The 17,943-nt window shown below is 36.2% G+C and overlaps 1 protein-coding gene across 1 annotated transcript; it reads left to right on the forward strand.

Annotated features, from left to right (window-relative positions):
- Window positions 1-832: 832 nt before the first annotated feature.
- On the forward strand, window positions 833-16,288 carry TESMIN (testis expressed metallothionein like protein). Its single transcript, XM_035552032.1, has 12 exons — window positions 833-883; window positions 3,116-3,233; window positions 4,445-4,503; window positions 4,600-4,758; window positions 5,414-5,534; window positions 7,278-7,354; window positions 9,117-9,202; window positions 9,862-9,933; window positions 10,571-10,673; window positions 11,709-11,846; window positions 14,089-14,264; window positions 14,987-16,288. Exons 1-12 carry the CDS (start codon window positions 833-835, stop codon window positions 15,141-15,143), a joined length of 1,317 nt encoding a protein of 438 aa, XP_035407925.1. The 3' UTR covers window positions 15,144-16,288.
- Window positions 16,289-17,943: the final 1,655 nt, after the last annotated feature.

Below are 17,943 nucleotides of genomic sequence, written 5' to 3' on the forward strand. Positions count from 1 at the left end.
GCCGTTGCCCGCGGGCGGGGCGTTATAACGCGTGCGCAGCACCGGTAACGGCGGGGGAGTGCGTGTGTGACCCGCGCACTGAGGGGACGGCGGCGGCCCCCGGGGGAGGTGAAAGCCCTGGGGAAGGGGCAGGGTGATCCCACGGCCGTGCAGGTGGAGCGAGGGGCGAGTCCCGCCCTGGGGGTGTCCCCGAGGGGGTCGTGATGGGTGCATGTGGGGCTGAGAGCCCTCAGCCGTCCCTGTCTGGCTTATCCTAACGCTTGAGTCTCCGCGCGTTGGTATGGTCTGAATCCAGAAATAGGAGGGATGGCAGCTTAATGTTGGCATTGTGGTACATAAAGGGCAGGGAGGAACCTTGTCTGCTTCTGACAGTAGTGACACGAAGAGCATTTGCTCTCACTGGGCTGCTTAGGGCTCTGAACTTGAAGCAGCATGATTATTGCTCTGCAAGCAACACCTCTGTCCAGGCTCTGTGCTAGGACAGATTCGATTGCTATTTGGCTTTAGTCAAAAAAAAAAAAAAAAAATTCTGATTTAAGCCTGAATGCTGCTAACATGTTTAAAAGTTACGAGGACATGTTCTTATGGTAAAAAGCAGCTGTTTGTGTTGGGGTGGTGGCCTGTATTTTCTAAAAAGCAGATTCAGGACCCTAACAACCACTTGCAGTGTTAAATTTTTCAGTTTCATGTTAATTGAATCAATCTTTAGTATTGCGTGTACTTAGTCTATTTCATTCAATTCTAGATATAAAAGCTATTCAGAAGAATACTGAAATAGAAAATGTAATTATATTCAAATAAATGAGAAGGAGCTGATGGACTGTCTATGACTATGGAGAATCAGATATTGCTCGATATAAGATCGGTTATAGATGGTGGACTTGTAACTGAAATATTTAGTCAAAATAATCCTTTTATTTCTGAAAATTTTAATCTGGAAACTGCAGTAATAAATAATCAATTTGAAGAAGGATTGTCATCTAGTCAAGGCAATCATTTATGCACTGTAAATGTGGGAGAGACTCTGTTGGATCACTTCAAGTATCCTCCTACCATTGAAAATCAGAATGCAATAGCAAAAGCTGAAATATATCCACATGGAAACAACAGCTGTGGCAATGAAGATCTTGGAAATTACAAGGAATTAAATCTTCCAGAAGAAGTTGAACATACATGTTCACCTTATCTGCCTTCAGATGGTGTCCATTTTCTTTCTTCTGTTATGACACAGCATAAAAATTGCAGTGTTCCAAATTCAAGCGTTTTGTCTTCAGAAGGAACAGTCGATCAAAATGTCAGAACTATACCAGTAAGATTAAGTGAAATAGGAATTTTGTATGTGCTTATTTGTGCTTGAAATGTGGGGAATTGCCACATTAAAACTTACACGGGATCCACATTATGTTTAAAGTTACATCTTAAATTTTATACTATAACAAACCTAGTAGTAAATACAGAAATAAATTTATGTTTTGTATTGCCATAAATAACATGCAGTGAACGTACAGTTCTGAGTGTTGTTTTATATATTACTATTGGTATTAGCAAGTATTAGGTAATTGTACAAATTACAAATAATGTATTAACTTTTAGTTCTACAGGTGACTCACTTGACATCTTAAAAAGTATAGTCCAAATGAGCTAACAATTAATTAATTTGCAACAGTAAATTGTGGTTTGTATTGTTAAATCTCTGTAGAGAAAGTAGTTTTGTAAGTGGTGTACTTTCTACATTTGGCAATGTTTTTCTGTGTATTTTGAAGGTAATATCTATGTTGGTTCAGTTACTATCTATAAAGTATTATCTATCATTGAACTTTCTGTGATGCTCACAGGACCAAATCCATCTACTTTATGCAGACTAATCATATTTAGAATACTTTTGTGTGCTGCTATCTTTCTTTATGGTTGTAGAGTATCTACAGAAATCTTTCTGCAGAAATCCCCTAATTTTGTTTTTGCTCTGTGGGCTGCTATTAGAGGAGCACTGAAGCTTTGTCTGAGAAATTATCTTGAAATCCCAGCAAGGTGCCAGTCTGAAGTCATGTGGCAGCTGTGGGGCTATCTGTGCAGGAAACCTCCCATCACAGAACCCATTGCTTACACTACCCAGCCCTCTGCATTTCGCAGTGGCATTTCATCCTGAGATGCTCAAAGTCTACCATGACATTTACCTTACATGTTTTAGGTTTCTTTCTGATTTCAGGTTATGGTTTAAAAGGATCTCTGGCTTGGGAGTTTCTCTACACTCATGCTCAATATTATCAGTAGTTCTTTAATAATCAAGATAATAATAATCATCTTAAGTCTTTTGACCTTTTGATAAGATTCAAATTTCTCCAGAAAATAGAGGTATCAGTAAGGCACAACAGTTCCTTTATTCAAAATCAAGCTGCAGGTAACAAACATTTGTTAGCCTTGGGTCTTCTATACAAAGGGTCTAAAAATGAGATTTAGAAAGAGTCTTTCTGACCAGCTGTCTTCCTGTTACCCTCAGAGTTTACCACACTAAATCTGCGTTTTCTTAATCTGTCCTGTTTCTTGAAGGTATTAGAACAAAATTATAATTGGGTTATGAATACTTTTACTGAAATAAAAAAGCTGATTGGCTGTGTCTATGCTGCTTGCTTACCCTCCCAAACTGCTGTCTATATTATGTGGAGGAAGTAGAGAACATAAAGACAGACAGCAAATTGTCCAATTCAAACAATCTCGATCCTAATTTGAGACTAAGAAATAGTTGGTTTTTATCTTTTTCCATTTTCTCTTAATTTGCTTTAATACTGAAAATACGAAAGTACGTATTAGGTATGATGCTATTATAGTTACAGGTATATTAGATCTGATCCATTGTTCAGATCCATGTTCATGATCCATGGTTCAGATCATGAACCATGTTCACATGTTGAACAGAAAATGGAGAAATAATATTCACCTTTCAGTGGTATCTGGTAATGCTGGATGCAGCATTTATGTGCTTAATTATATCTTGAAAATGTAAATAATTTCTAATTTTGAAGGCCACTATAAATCATTTTTGTATATTTGTTTGGCTTTTTAAAAATGAGACATTTAATGTATAAAATAGTTATAAATTAAACATTCTTTTCTTCAGGTGTTTAGACCATTAATACCTCCAGCTGCAGGTGAGAATAACTGTATTTGTTATGACCACTATAAGGGAATCCAAACCAGTCCTATGCAGTCAAAAAACTTGCCAGATTGCTTAAATGGTAAGTGCCTCAAGTGGCTGAGTGGGATTTTTTTTTTTTTCTCCAACAACCTTAGAAAAGCATTTAAATAGCTAAATAACAATTTCTAGATTTGGGAAATTGCAGTATGAGCCATTTCTGAAAATGTTAGAGCTAAGAAGGCTTGGAAGGAAACAGAAGGTTTGAAATGGATCACCATTTCTTTGTGTATGTTCATGTTGCTTCAGCCATGTAGTTGTCTTCCTTTTGATTTTTTCCTTGCTCCTATACCCCTTCTCCATTCATTTAGGGGAGTGTGAAGAAAATATTTCTTCTTGCAACAAAATTTCCCTTTTGGATTTTGTCGAACAATTTTTTTATTTCACTTTGAAGTCTGACCAGAGGTGTTAAAACTGGGGTTTGCACTGATACTGCTGATGATAGTAAGCTCTTGAGTTGATGTATTCTGCCTGCTCACAACCATGCTCAGGGTTAAACCAACTGCTAGATTTGGTCTTGAAAGGGTAGTTTTTCCTGAAGTCTGAGTGGACCAAGAACAGTGAAGAAAGTTGCCTTCTTTTTTGATGTGGAATGTAGTCTGCTCTCTCTAATGTTATCAAGGAGACTTATTTAACAAATATTCTCTATTTGCAGGGTGATACTTCAAATCTGTTCTTTCTGTGATATATTGTTGTGGAATTCACCTTTTACCAGATGTTTAAAATTTATAATACCATGTTGGAACAATGTAATGTGGCCCATGTTGTTTTTTGTATCCCTCAAAAGAATGATTGAGTTTCCTTTTTGTGTACCAAGCCTTGTATGTCAGCCAGTGTTAAACAGACAGCCTACTATCATGTAGATGCTATCTAGCAAAGCAAGTGTTCTCAAGTTGTTCTTTCTGGCATATAATGTCCCTTATAATGCATTTAGTCCCCCAGCCATTCTTTGTATGTTAGCAATATACAGTCTTTACAATGGAAGCTGACATATTCATCAGCCTTGCTAATGTAATGTCATTGCTAAATGAATTTTACCAGATGGGCACAATAAACCTTTTAGAGACATCAAACAAACCCATACTGAAGTCTTGTTTTTCCCGAGTCTGTCACAAGAGGATATTAAATATTCTTTCATAAGACTGTAATGCCATAGTGACATGAAAATCTGCCTTTATTAACACTATAAATGATCTCTTTGTATAAAAACACTGATTTCTTAGTAAACAAAATATTCTTTATTTTATATACTAGAATCTTCCAGCAGTATTTGTGGCTTACCTCAGACTAATGCTTCTGTCTATGATGAAATAGTAAGTATGCTTTTTTTTTTTAATTTATTGTATTTGTTTGGAATTCAAAATAGATATTAAAGCATGGCTATTAAGATGTAATACTTGATGTTTCAGGCTGAGGTAAGAGAGGCAATTAAAAAGGTTATTGAGAATTACCAAGACACAACAATTTTTTACAGTTCAAATGTTGGCAAATCTGGCTGCAAGTTATTAGCATTGCATGGTGTAGTGGAGGAACCCAGATGTTTACACAGAAATGATTCTAACCCTGTGGTGATTGTATTCTGTAACTGATAGCAGAATTGTATGCTAAAGAAAATTTTTAACTTATTTATACCACACATGCACAAAAAAATCCCACTTAATAAGCCCTTTGTCAAGACTAATAAGACTTCCTCAGACTCACAGTCTAAATTTTATCAAGTACAGTGCTATTTTGTATATAACATATTATTTTCTACTTACCTATACTTGCTAGAAGCAAATATGATAATATAAAAATTACCTCACAAAGGAATCACTTCTAAATAAGTGAAATGAAACCTTGAAACAGAATGTGGTGTTTTCTGCTTAGGGAACCGAATCTTAGACCAGCATACTAGAAAACTAGAGTTAAAAAAAAAAACAAAAAACAACACATACAGAACATGCAAAACACTCCCCATGCAACAATTTAGAGAACCACGAGTCCATCTCAACTAGCTTGAGAAGATACAGTATGGTACTTCAAGAGCTGCTTCCAGAACCAAACAAAGTGAAAGGGTCAAAAAGCAAACAACTTAATGCATAATAATGAGTTTGTCTGAGAGACTCCAGTCTGTGATTATGCAGCTTTATGAAACACATTGCCCTTATGAAAACCTTTATATCTTTATGTTAAGAATTAAAGTTTCTTAGATGAAAGCTAATCATTAGTTATTTATTCCAGGTAATCTGTCAGTTGGAAGGAGGTACTCAAATACTCTGCATAAACAATTGTGCCACACAGGAACTAAAACCAGTTTATGTATTGCCCCAGTATCAAGACCAACATAATTATCTTCAATCTGGTAAAATGAAAGTTAAAATTATCTCTAACATGTCAGGTAGCAAGCATATCATGGTTAATGTGCAACTGCATATGTTTATGTTCTAACACAGCAACAGTGGGAGATGAGCCAAAGTTAGTATAGCTATCACAAGTTATTACATTATTTTATAACTGAAAAATGCTAGGCACTTCAATGTAATAAGAAAGATGAAATGAATATGTTGAATACAATGCAAGCATAAATATTTGCATACATTTGCATTTACCCTAACTTGCCACCAAGTGTCACTGTTTCTGTATAAAAGAAGAGCAGCTTTGAGGGCTCAGGTATACTTTAGCCTTGGGATTTAAAATGTCCCACTGATTTTTGCATCATTTGGCGAACTTGAATTACCATCCATTTTTAAAGAAGGTGCTTTCTGAGGCCCTAAGTTAACAGTTTAGCTATTCCAATGTTTAGTGGAGTAATACATTTTCATTTTAGAAGCAATACAATACTTGAGAGAATATTTCTTTACCGAAATATAGCTTCCTCAAACATAAACATGGCTTATTTCATTATTTATCACTGCCATTTTATTTATTTAAATTGTTAATAATTATGTATTATTTTATTAACTTTATTACAGTGCTGTGTGTTGATGTCAATGTGAAAATAAAGCCTTTTAATATTAAGCACCATACAAGCACAGATACTATTCTCAGTATCAATAGATGCTGAGTGTTTACATCGCAGTAGGTGCTCTAAGTGTAGAGCATTTTTATTTATATTTATCAAAGCGATAACCAGGCACATTCAAATTAAAGTTCCTATAAAAGAAATTCAAGCTCTTGTTCATTTGCTGTAATATTAGAGAAGAAAAAGCTGAGGAGAACACTTTTTTTTTTTTTTAGTTTTTATTTGCTTGAGCTTTTTTCCATTTTACTGATCTTCCTAGCAAGGAAAAAGTGTAGGTCCAGGAATTATATCTAAAAATTTCTAGGAACTAATATCTTCAACTTTTTAATTAAGCTGTCTTTTGACTTCCTTTTTTCTATCTTTCTTAATTTAAATGGGAAAGAAGTAAATACAGGCCTAAGATTAATCTTGTAATCTCAGTATGACTAATATTTGCTTTTTACTACATAGGCTAGGATACTCATGTACTTCAGTGCAGTTCCTCATCAGGACAGCTATGGATTTCTCCATGGATTTTTAGTATTTCTTTTTTTCATAAGTTAAAGATCTCCATTACAGATACACTGTCAAAATTCTAGAAATTCATAAAATAAGAACTTGGGATAAGCACGTTTCAGCCATTTTTATTATCTTATCAAAATATTATAACTCTATGCCATTATGCCATTTGTATTTTAATGTTCTTGATGTCATAGAGTAAAAACAACCTGTGCTCAAATTCCTAGCTTACAAATTGGTGATGGATTCTTCTTTAAGTTTTTGTGTGTGTGTGTATATGTGTGGTCAGCTTTTTATTCTTGTTCTTTGCAATGAAAAAAACATTTCTGGAGAGAGAACTTCTAGGCCACAATTCATTCATTCATTCATTGACACAATTGTAGAGTAAGTTTGGTTTCTAAAGTAAATTGTAACAGGAGGTGCAGACAGAAGACAGACGGTGTCAGGAAAGTAATGTTTTTTTATTTGTATAAGAAGTTCAAGCTACCTATTTGCAGGTATGTTTAATTAAAAAATATTTATGCAAAAAATAAACTGTATACACTGAGTAGTTCTGCAGTCTTCAGGTAAATATCTTCTTTTCAGATGTGGGCAACCCTGTAACAGCTGTACTGGGGCAGTATTTGCCTGTTTCAGGTAAACTGGATCTCAATGAGCAAGAGGTAAAGAAGCTTTATTCTTTGCATTTATTAAGTAGCAGCATACATTCTTTTTACTTTTCTTAATATGGGTCATTATGTCTATGTCAGGAATAACAACTGTGAATTTTCTAAAGACAGTTTAGTTAGTCTGGACAGATTAGTTCTGCACCCAATACAATTTCTGTATATAAAGGTATCACAGAATCATGGAATAGCAGAATGGTTGAGGTTGGAAACTTCTGGAGATCATCCACTCCAGCCCTCATGCCAAGCAGGGTGACCTGCAGCACGTTGAGCAGGATGGCATCCAGGCAGGTTTTGAATATCTCCAGAGAAGGAGACTCACAGCCTCTCTGGGCAATCTGTTCCAGTGTTCTGTTGTCCTCACAGTAAAGAAGTGTTTTCTCGTGTTCAGATGGAACTTCCCTGTGTTTCAGTTTGTGCCCGTTGCCTCTTGTCCCAGTTTCAGAATTTTCTGGAAATAATACCAAAATTAAATATATAGTTTTCCCTGAGAAAAATAAATGTATTCCAGTTTTCAGAACTTGAATTTTGTATTTAAATAGATTATATTATTTCTCAGAACTGTTATGCAACTCTTTTGGAGGGAGGGGGTAGGAAGGCATATTGGCTTTTACAGAAGAAGGGGACTCTTTTCTTCCAGTAGAATTCTTTACACTCTCCTCTTGATTAGGATTTAGTAGTCATTACATCTGATTAAATCATAATTCTTTCATGTTTCTTTTTTGCTGATGGAGTAAGTGGTAGAAAAGTATTTCAATTTATTTTTAAAAATGAAAATCAAACAGAAGACCAGAAATCTTTGCAGATGTTTGATTTCTAGTGTGTTACTTCCAACAGAGCTGTTAGCAAAAATCACTGCAAATTTTTACCTGTTAACTTCTGATTTATGTGAAATGAATATGTGATGTCAGTACAAGCACAGCAGATGGGTTGTGAATAGCAATCACTGTCATAAAGGAGGGAATTGAAAACCCAAGGGCCAGAGGGAACAATCAACTATAGAGTTTTTCAGCACTAGAAGTAGTATATCAGCATATTTGTGCCTAAACATTCTGGCATAGTGATATAGGCAGGACAGCTATTCTTTTCTCTTTAATTTTATACTCGGTCTGTTGTTCCGTAAATTTCTTCTCTTGCTTTAAATATATTAATTTTCCTCTTCCTTATGGTCAGCTAGATCAATCACCAATTAAAATAACCATGATTTACAGTTACTCACAGCCCCTCATTTTACGTGTATTAACAGCATAATCCTATTTGTTCTTCCCTTCTCTCTCCATAACCAGGCTGTTATTAATCGTATATCTGAAGAGACAACAGATCTGCAGTCTGTTTTGTTGGCCTGTGATCTAATTCTTTTTTAAAAATTTGCCTAGTCTTCAACCAATTAGATGTCATATGGTAGATGAACATAATGTAAATTATCAAGTCACTAGCCAGTTTCAGTTGACTACTGGAAATAAAAGCTACTGAACCTAGAATTATCAGTATGTTGAAAACAGTAAGCTAATACTGCAGCACTGAAAGCTGTTCTTGGTACTTCACGCCAGGGGAAATGGGGATCCTGACATACTGAGCAGTTTCACAGAGGAAATGCATGCAATATTAATGGCTTTATACTTCTATGAGTTTTATCACTATTCATGGCAAACAAAGCATCCTTGGAGCATTTTCTCAGTGTTACCTTATCTCTTCTAACTCATGGGAGTCTTTTTAAAAACTTAACATAAACTAGTTATATGCATTTTATCTTAAACAGTTTGAACATGGATCCTTACAATCGGTAGCTAGCACTGCCACGTTCCAGCCAGAATCAAACCTGCAAGTGAAAGTGCCTTCAGCTGGGTAAGATGAGTGAAACATTTAGTCCATGATGACTTCTGAATTTTATACTGGAAATGACTCCTAGACATCTTTGTGTTACATGGCTGCTTCTCTCTTGTAACCCAAATGCAGTTCTGTACAAATGCTTTCTGTATATATCTCGGTGGTCATGAAGCCTGTTGCTGGTGGTCAAGGCTGTCTAGCATGGTTCCAGGGTTTCTTAGGATCAATGCAATTGTGGTGTCCATGTGTCTGAAAAACATTTAATTTTCTGAATTAGTGAATATGTTTTCAAATGTAAATAATGTGCTTTGCCCTTATTTCTAACACTAATGGAATTCTTTAATAATATTTAATTGGAGATCATTGTTAAATACAAGGCAGATGCAACCCCAAGGTGAGAGGTGAGAACACTTTGCAGTTGCTCAACCATCACTGGATTCTGTGACTGGGGGCTGATTTGCCCCAGGTAGTGACAGCTGGTGGGTAGCAGGAGATTACAGGTTATTTAGTCTTCTATTTTTGTCACCCGCTCTGTGACTCTACACTCGTTAAGTAGCTCCAATAGTGCTAAGGGAAAAAAGAAAAAGTTTTTATTGTTTTAAATATATAGACTAAATTTCATAGTAGCTGTATTTGTATATTTTTTTCTAATTTTTTTCCTTTTTCAACCTGTGTAGCCTACCTTCTCATTCAGGGTTTACAAAGTCTAAGAAACCATGTAACTGCACAAAATCTCAGTGTCTTAAATTGTAAGTAATAGTTTATCAACATTTAATAAATGCTAGTAGCAGTGTATATATGAAAGGATAAACATACAATAAATGTATTCCACTGAACAGTCCATAGGTCTCAAAAATTACTCCTCTGATCCTGAGTTAGAAAGATCAATAATTTATGTAAACTAACGTTCACACAAGCTCAGAATTTAGTGCAGAGTTTTGGATGACTGAATATAATAAAAAATAAGGAAAATACAAAAAGAAGCTAGAAGGTACTGATCAGTGTGTATTCAGAAAATAGTTTATAGAATGTAAATGCTGTATAGTGAAGTATCTATCTTGCTGCTATACATAAGAATATATGCATAAATATTATGCACACAGTATTATTATATTTATATGCATAAATATTATGCACATAAATAAGATGCATGGAGCTGTGTACATAATGATTACAATTTGATTCATCTGTGGAGTGGGCATGTTTTACAAAATGTAGAACTGAATGAGAGAGAGAAGGTTTTTGTATAGGTTTGGATATGATTAAATGACAGAGGAAGGGGACATTTTTCATGAATAGAGACCATAAATTCTGTCTCGAAGTAGAATAACATTTAAAAGCAGTTAATCTTTTCATTTCTTATTTTGTCTTACATGTTAATCACAGATATTGTGATTGCTTTGCCAATGGTGATTTTTGCTGCAATTGCAACTGCAATAATTGTTACAACAATCCACTTCATGAAACTGAACGATTTAAAGCCATTAAGGTAAAAAACAAAAACAAAAACAAAAACAGACCGGTATCATCTTTGTGAAAAATATGTATGAAAAATACAGCAGTATTGTTTTTTCTGTAGTAAAAGTCCTTGAAATGTTCTTTTTATATTAAGTAGCACTGTGATGTCTCTATATTTTTCGTACGTAAATAAATAAATTAATATACGTATTTAATTTCCTTTTATAGAACTTCTGATACTTTGGATTAAAACCATTCAGATAATCGAATGATAATTTTCATTCTTGGAAGGAAGTATGGAACCCCAAGTTTAATTTCAGAAATGTTTTCACTTGAAGGAAAATTTATTGTGTCCCCAAATTAGAAGTATTTAAAGGAAAACAAATTATCATTATCCAAATTATTATTCTCATTGACAGATCTTCTGCAATTTTCTGTGCCAGTCTTTCTGGTTGATTCATCAGCAATGCAAAGGTCATGCTTATCACAGCAGCACTGAACGCTGCACTCCTGAGAAGCGGTTTGCTTCTACATTTGGAAACTGATTTATTAGTGAAAGATGGAGTACTATGGGGGCTGATTTTTGTGTGCGTTTCAAACTGCACAATCTGGGTAATAATTTAATCTATTTTAGACATATATATGTCTGTTATGTTTTGTAAAGTTTAGAGTGAAAATGAAAGGTCTTATTCTACTGCTGATACTTTAAAATAAGGATATATTAATGGCTTTGTTATTCTTGCATGCTACTCTCCAGAACTCTTTTGTGTCACTCGGATCATCTCTGGATTGTACAAGAATTTGATCTAATTAGATTTATTACTTTGCTACATTCGACCAGTGGAAGCTACAGCAGTTTTTGGGATCAATGTGCAACAACTGGTTTTCAAATCAAATGCTCTTCAGTAGTTGTACTGATGGGGTTGTTGATGTCTGTCTTTCACTGCTGCAGATGGCATCCTGGTAGAGCATAAGAGATCTTGTCTGTCCCTGAGAAAAGCATATTAGCTTCTGTGCCATCCATAAATACTGAACATAAAGTGGACATAAACACTTTTTGTTTCAGGTTTGTCTCGATAGAAACCCAGAAGCTTTCCTACCAAAGATTGGGCAAACAAAACTGGGAGAAGTTAAACCTCACCATAACAAAGGATGCAATTGCAGGCGTTCAGGATGTCTCAAGAATTATTGTGAGTGCTTTGAGGTGAGTCAGGTGAATTTTCCTATTGTTGGTTATTACTTTAACATTGATTTTATTTTGTAACTAGTTCTTTCTTTGAATTGTTGATCATAACATTTTTTGAACATAGGGGTCACAGTCTCATTCTTGTCATGTCTTTGACTTCGAAGAACTGAATCTAGCTGAAGTTAAAATGTTTAGTATCATGAGCTCTCAGCCGATGCCTTGCTCCAGAAGAAATGAGGAATGGTTTTCATAGAATCATAGAATGGCTTGGGTTGGATCTTAAAAATCTTCTAATTTATCAGTGGGGATACACCCTCCTTGGCCTTTCTTTTCTGGCTGAAATACCTATAGAATCCCTTCTTGTTATTTTTTTTTCTATCCCTTGCCAAGCTCAGTTCCATTTGTGCTTTGGCTTTCCTGATCCCTTCCCTGCACATCCGGACAGCATCCCTGTCCTCTTCTCATGCCACATGTCCCTACGTCCACTTCCTGTGCATTTCCTTCTTGTGCCTCAGTTTGACCAGCAGGTCTTTGTTCAGCCATCCCGATTTTTTGCTCTCCCTTCTCACTTTCTTATGCAGGGGGATGGAGAGTTCTTGTGCTCTAAGGAGAACACCCTTAAAGAGTTGCCATTTCTGTTCAGCTCCTTTGTCCCTAAGGACAGTGTTCCAGGAGACCTCATCCACTAGGTCTTTAAATAGCTGGAAGTTCACTCTTTGGAAGTTCAGGGTCCTGACTTTGCTCTTTTCCAGGCCTGTATTCCTTGAGATCATGAACTCAACCAGGGCATGTTCACTGCAGCTCAGACTGCCTCCAATCTTCACCTTTTTAATGAGTTCATCTGCATTGGTGAGCACCAGGTCCAGTAACGCCTCTCCTCTGGTTGGTTTGTCTAACACCTGGACCAGGAAATTATCCTCAATGCACTCCAGGAGTCTCCTGGACTGCTTACAGCCTGCTGTGTAGCTTTTCCAGTAGACATCTGGGTGGTTGAAGTTCCCCATCACAATGAGAACGTGTGAGTGTGATGCTTCTTGTAGGTGAAGCAGGAAGGCCTCGTTAAGAGGATCCCCTTGATCGCGAGGCCTGTAGTAGACCCCAACTGCAAGCTGTCCTTTATTGGTTTGGTCCTTAACTTTTATCCACAAGCTCTCAACTTGCCCATGGCTGTTTCTCAGAGGCATCTCTTTGCAATCAATCCATTCCCTAACATACAGGGAAAGATCCCTGTTCCTCCTTTCCTGCCTATCTCTTCTGAAGAGCTGGTAGCCCTCTATTCCAGTGTTCCAGTTATGCGATCCATCCCACCACATTTCCATGATAGCAAGCAGGTCGTATTTGTCTACTTGCACCATTGTTTCCAACTCCTCTTGCTTATTTCTCATGCTGTGTACATTTATGTAGAGGCACTTCAGCTGGGCTGTCGGTCACATCACCTTTTCAGATGAACCTTTCCTGATTGCTTTGGGACAGCTCACAAGTATTTCCCTGCTGTTTCCTAAAGCGACAATGCTCCCAGGTTTGCTTCCATCACTCAGAAGTATATCCCCTTCCCCTGCCACATCTAATTTAAAGCCCTGCTAATAAGGCCAGCCAGCTTGCTGCCCAGAACACTCTTGCCCCGCTTGGTTAGGTGCACACCATCCTGTGTCAGCATTGCCCTGTCTCTTAAAAGTATGTCTGAGATCATAGAACTCAAAACCTTGAGCATGGCACCAGCCATGCAGCCAATTGTTCACTTGGTCTGTTCATCTCCTTCTTCTTGGGTCCCAGCCTCCAAATGGGAAGATGGAGGAGAACACTACTTGCACTCCTGATCCCTTTAACATCTTTCTGAGGGGCATAAAGTGCCTTTTGATATTTTGGAGTCTCCTTGTTGCAGCCTCATTTGATCCTACATGAAAGAGTAGGAATGGGTGGTAGTCTTCAGGCCCCACCAGGCTTGGAAGACTCTTCATAATATCATGAATGCAGGCAATGTTTTCTGCCAATCCAGGTAGTTTCATTGCTCAGTCCACAAACTGAGGGCAGCAGTCTGTGATTTGTCTGTGTACAGAGCAAGGGACTATCACTATTCTCCACAGAGAATCCTTGGAGGGAACTGACTTGCTTCCTCAAATTGATACTGACAGTCTCACTCTGGGAATATAAACCAGTATATCTAGAATAAGTCCCTGGTGATATAGGTCTAGTGGTTCTTCAGTTGTATGTTTAATTTAAGTTTTATATAATTTTTATACAAATATTCTGTATTTGCCAGGCTAAAATTATGTGTTCCTCTATTTGTAAATGCATTGGTTGCAAAAATTATGAAGAAAGTCCAGATAAAAAAACACAGCTGACTGCGCTAAACTACATGGACATAGGAAGTAATGAAGGAAATAACCCAGTTTTAACATCAGCATTGGAAATATTACCAAAATTGGAGAAAGACAGGTGAACAGTTGGAAATAGTAATGCATAACCCATTGGTCTATCTTCAGTAATCTCTCATGTAACCAGTATCATATTTACCTAAGAAATAATGACTAAAATGACAGGTGGCTTATATAAAAGGAATTACCTTCACATAGCTTTTTCCCTCTTAATTAAATAAATATCTAAAGGGGAGGCTATTCCTATCCCTTAGGAACGTAGTATGGAGACTTCAAGGACTTATGTATTAGTTCTGCTTTAAAAACAGAAGTTAGTTTTGTGTTGATCACGTAATTAATTCTCTTCATAATCCCCTCCAGTCCGTTCATTTCTAAAAAAACCTTTCCCAAAGAAGTAGTAAGAAAATTGTTGTTATTATGTTTGTGGTGTTCAGACAATAATTATTTTGAAAATGTTTGAATAATTTCTGCTGTGGATAATGTATAGATTGGGTAGATGATGCCAAATTATGCCTTTATTTGAATTGCATAACAGAAAGAATAATGTTAATAATGTAGCAGAATACGATGTTAACAACTGGTAGTTTGAAGAGTTTATTCAAAGGAAGGGGTGGTAAAGTGCCATTTCGGGAATCCTTGAGGGACTCGGTGCTGTTTTCTTTGCTAGGAGTAGGCTGAATTTACTGTTAGTACCTTAGTTAAGAAGTTTGCAGTTTGTCTTTTAAATTATTTTCTGTATTTAAAATGAATATATTTTATACTAACTTATTTTTTCTCTGTCAGGCTGAGATGTCTATCTTGGGAAGAAGTGAAAGCAACATGTACTTGTCTCCTGGTGCAAGCTGAAGAGGCAGAAAAACGAGGATACTCTGACTGTCTAGGTGAACGCATGATCATGGAGGAATTTGGGAGGTGTTTATCCCAGATTTTACATGCATAATTAAAATCTGCAAGACTGAAGGTTTTCAATAATTTTCCATGTATTATAAAGCCAAAGAGAATTAATATGGATATATTGTCAGTCTCCACAATTCTGCTGCTTAATGATCTTACCTTGATCTTTCATAGGACTAATTTCATTGACTTCTCATGAATTCTTTCTGGGTTATGCTGGTGTAAGTGAAATCCATGTAATATCCAGCATTTTTTCAAGTAACTTAATACAAAAGAAAGCTTACTACATTTTCTACTAAAAAAGATTGTCTCTGTACTTATGATTTTCTGAAGAATTGGCCCAGTCTTTTCCCAGACTCTAATTAAAAGTAAGTTTAACTTAAAATGACTTTGGATGTTTGTGAGTAGACATCCAGTAAAAACTGAGTAAAAATTTCCTATCTTATTTTGGTTATTATGTGAATGGTGAAGCAATTTAATTTCCAGTGGTAGTAGGTAAATCTGCTGCGTTTAGCTTTGGATCTTCTCTGGTTTGGCAACTTATTTCTCCTGTCTGCTGATGTACTATTTTTGGAAAAGGGAGCAACATTGTCAATTGGTTTGGTATTCATTGCTGGAAAAAAACATCTAAAACAATACCAGCATCCTTTTCTCAGTGCCACCCTCCCTCCTCCCCGCTCATCTCCTACTCCCGCCCCCTAACTTTTTTCCAACAGTAGCTTTAGTAGACATAGAGCCTGTCTAATAAAAAGTAGGAATTTGACATCCTTTTTTCTCCTATCTTAAAGTACAAGAGTATGTGACAGAAAAATCTTTTATGAATCTTTTAAGATTATGAAATCTTATGAAAAGATTTTATGAATCTTTTATATAGAATTAAAATTTGCTGAAACCTAGATTTGCAATCCAGTTTCCCTAAAAGTTTGGAATAACTTTTGTTTTTTTTTATTTATTTTTGGTATGTTTAAAATCTAAAATGCTACACACTCAGTATGTATAAAAACTAAAATGTGTAAAATTTTCACATCTTCTCTGTGATATGTTTTCTGCTTCTCATTCTCACTGTTGTTCAATTTTATTTTCTCCAGCAGGAGTAAGCTATTTGCTGCCGTATTGTTATCTAAATGATTTGACAGAATATATAAAAAATAACGCTGTTTGGTTTTAGATGTATTTATGCTAGGTTAATAATATTTGCTTGAATATTTCTGACTTTTGTGCTGAAAAGAATAAAGATATTCTCCATGTCATGTTGATTCATAAAAAAATTCTTGCCAGAATAGTAGGTAAGAATGCATGCTATTTAAAAAAAAAAAAAAAAAACTTTATTTTTGTGGGGAATATTGGAAAATTTTAGTAGACACAGGAAAACATTTGTGTCATTTTATAAAATGCTGTTAAATTTTCATTTGGAGTACCAAGTATAGTTCTGGTCATCTGTGCTCAAGAGAGATAAAACTTAATTTGGAACAGGTGCAGTTCTGAGAACTGGGATCAATGTGTGTGTGTGGAATATCTATCTTTAGAAACAAAGGAGATTTTATGCTTTACTCTAGGCAAATGAAGGCAGAGAGGAGATATGATGCCTCTTTATAAATAAATCCAAGGTATAAATATCAAAGAGGAATAGAAGCTGTTTAAGATAAAAGATGGCAGTACAAATCACATAAATTTAGAATGGAAAATAAATTCTCCTAACCATTCAAGGAGAAAGGGTTAGAATACTCTTCTGGATATAGTGTGGGCCAGGAATCTGAACAATTTAAAAATAGAACCTCATGAATATATGGAAAGAATTGCGTAATTAAAACATATTTCCTGGAGACAGTATATTATGTATGTTGTATAAGAGTTTAGGTATCTGTACATTCGCATATTCAAGGGACTTTTGAAAGCAGAGCTAGTAGATTATGTTATATTTGCCTTGCATGAATCTCATACTTACGGCTTCTGCTACTCAACTATGGCACCCAGAGAAATATTTCTTCTTGCTATTTCATTCTTAGAACCCCTCAGTACTGAACATGAACAGATGTTGAGGCAAGAAGCAGGCAGACTGTATTCACTTTCTCAGAGGTATTAAAATGTTTAAATGTGCAGGCCTGAATTAATCACTTTGGGATCATGAAAGAATTTTCATCCACATGAGACAGGAAATTCAGGGGAATTTGTTTTGCTTGTTTTCTTATGTCATGTAGGTCTTTTTTTTTTTTTTATGTCTGCCAGTTCAAAGACATTTGATGTTGCTGGTGCCCTCAATCTCTGACTCTTTCTGTGGCACAGTACTGTTTTGAATCTCTTGATTTATGTGTGAAATGTACAAGAAATTGCTGGCAAGTTTGGGAAATGTAACGTGGATGTTTTGTGGGCCCTTCTAAACCGAACGCAGACATGACTCATCAGCAGCAAGGGACTGTGTTTGAAGATCCAGCCCTGTGTGCCTACAAACTGCACCAACAACATGCATGGTACCTCATCAAGAAGAGCAGATGAGCTCTTGTGTCTCGTGTAACAAAATTAGCCTATGGTCCTACTTGTTGCCCAACAAGTCCATAGTGATGAAGTAAATACTATGTCATACCAGGAATTTAAATCAGTGAGTCAGCATCAACATGGTATATAGCTGGGCCCAGTTGTATCTGTGAAGTAGTTCAGGAAGGAGCAAAGGCCTCAGCTTAAATGGAGCTCCTGAGTGATAATGGAGGCCCCCATCAAGGCTTCTCACAGCACTGGGGTCTTAAGAATGTGGTCAGAACAATAGTTTTATTGTGCTGTTCCAGGTTGTTTTGATTAGGCACAGATCTCTTCAGCAGGGACCCATTTTACTCCCTCTCAAATAAACAGTC

The sequence above is a fragment of the Cygnus atratus genome, chromosome 5 (assembly GCF_013377495.2).
Source record: "Cygnus atratus isolate AKBS03 ecotype Queensland, Australia chromosome 5, CAtr_DNAZoo_HiC_assembly, whole genome shotgun sequence".
Classification (NCBI taxonomy): domain Eukaryota; kingdom Metazoa; phylum Chordata; class Aves; order Anseriformes; family Anatidae; genus Cygnus; species Cygnus atratus.

Coding starts and splice junctions, on each gene's coding strand:
- TESMIN (XM_035552032.1), top strand. CDS start 833: ATGGAGAATCAGATATTGCTCGATATAAGATCGGTTATAGATGGTGGA. Junction 9,934..10,570: donor AAATCTCAGTGTCTTAAATT/GTAAGTAATAGT, acceptor TGTTAATCACAG/ATATTGTGATTGCTTTGCCA. Junction 10,674..11,708: donor AACGATTTAAAGCCATTAAG/GTAAAAAACAAA, acceptor TTTTTGTTTCAG/GTTTGTCTCGATAGAAACCC.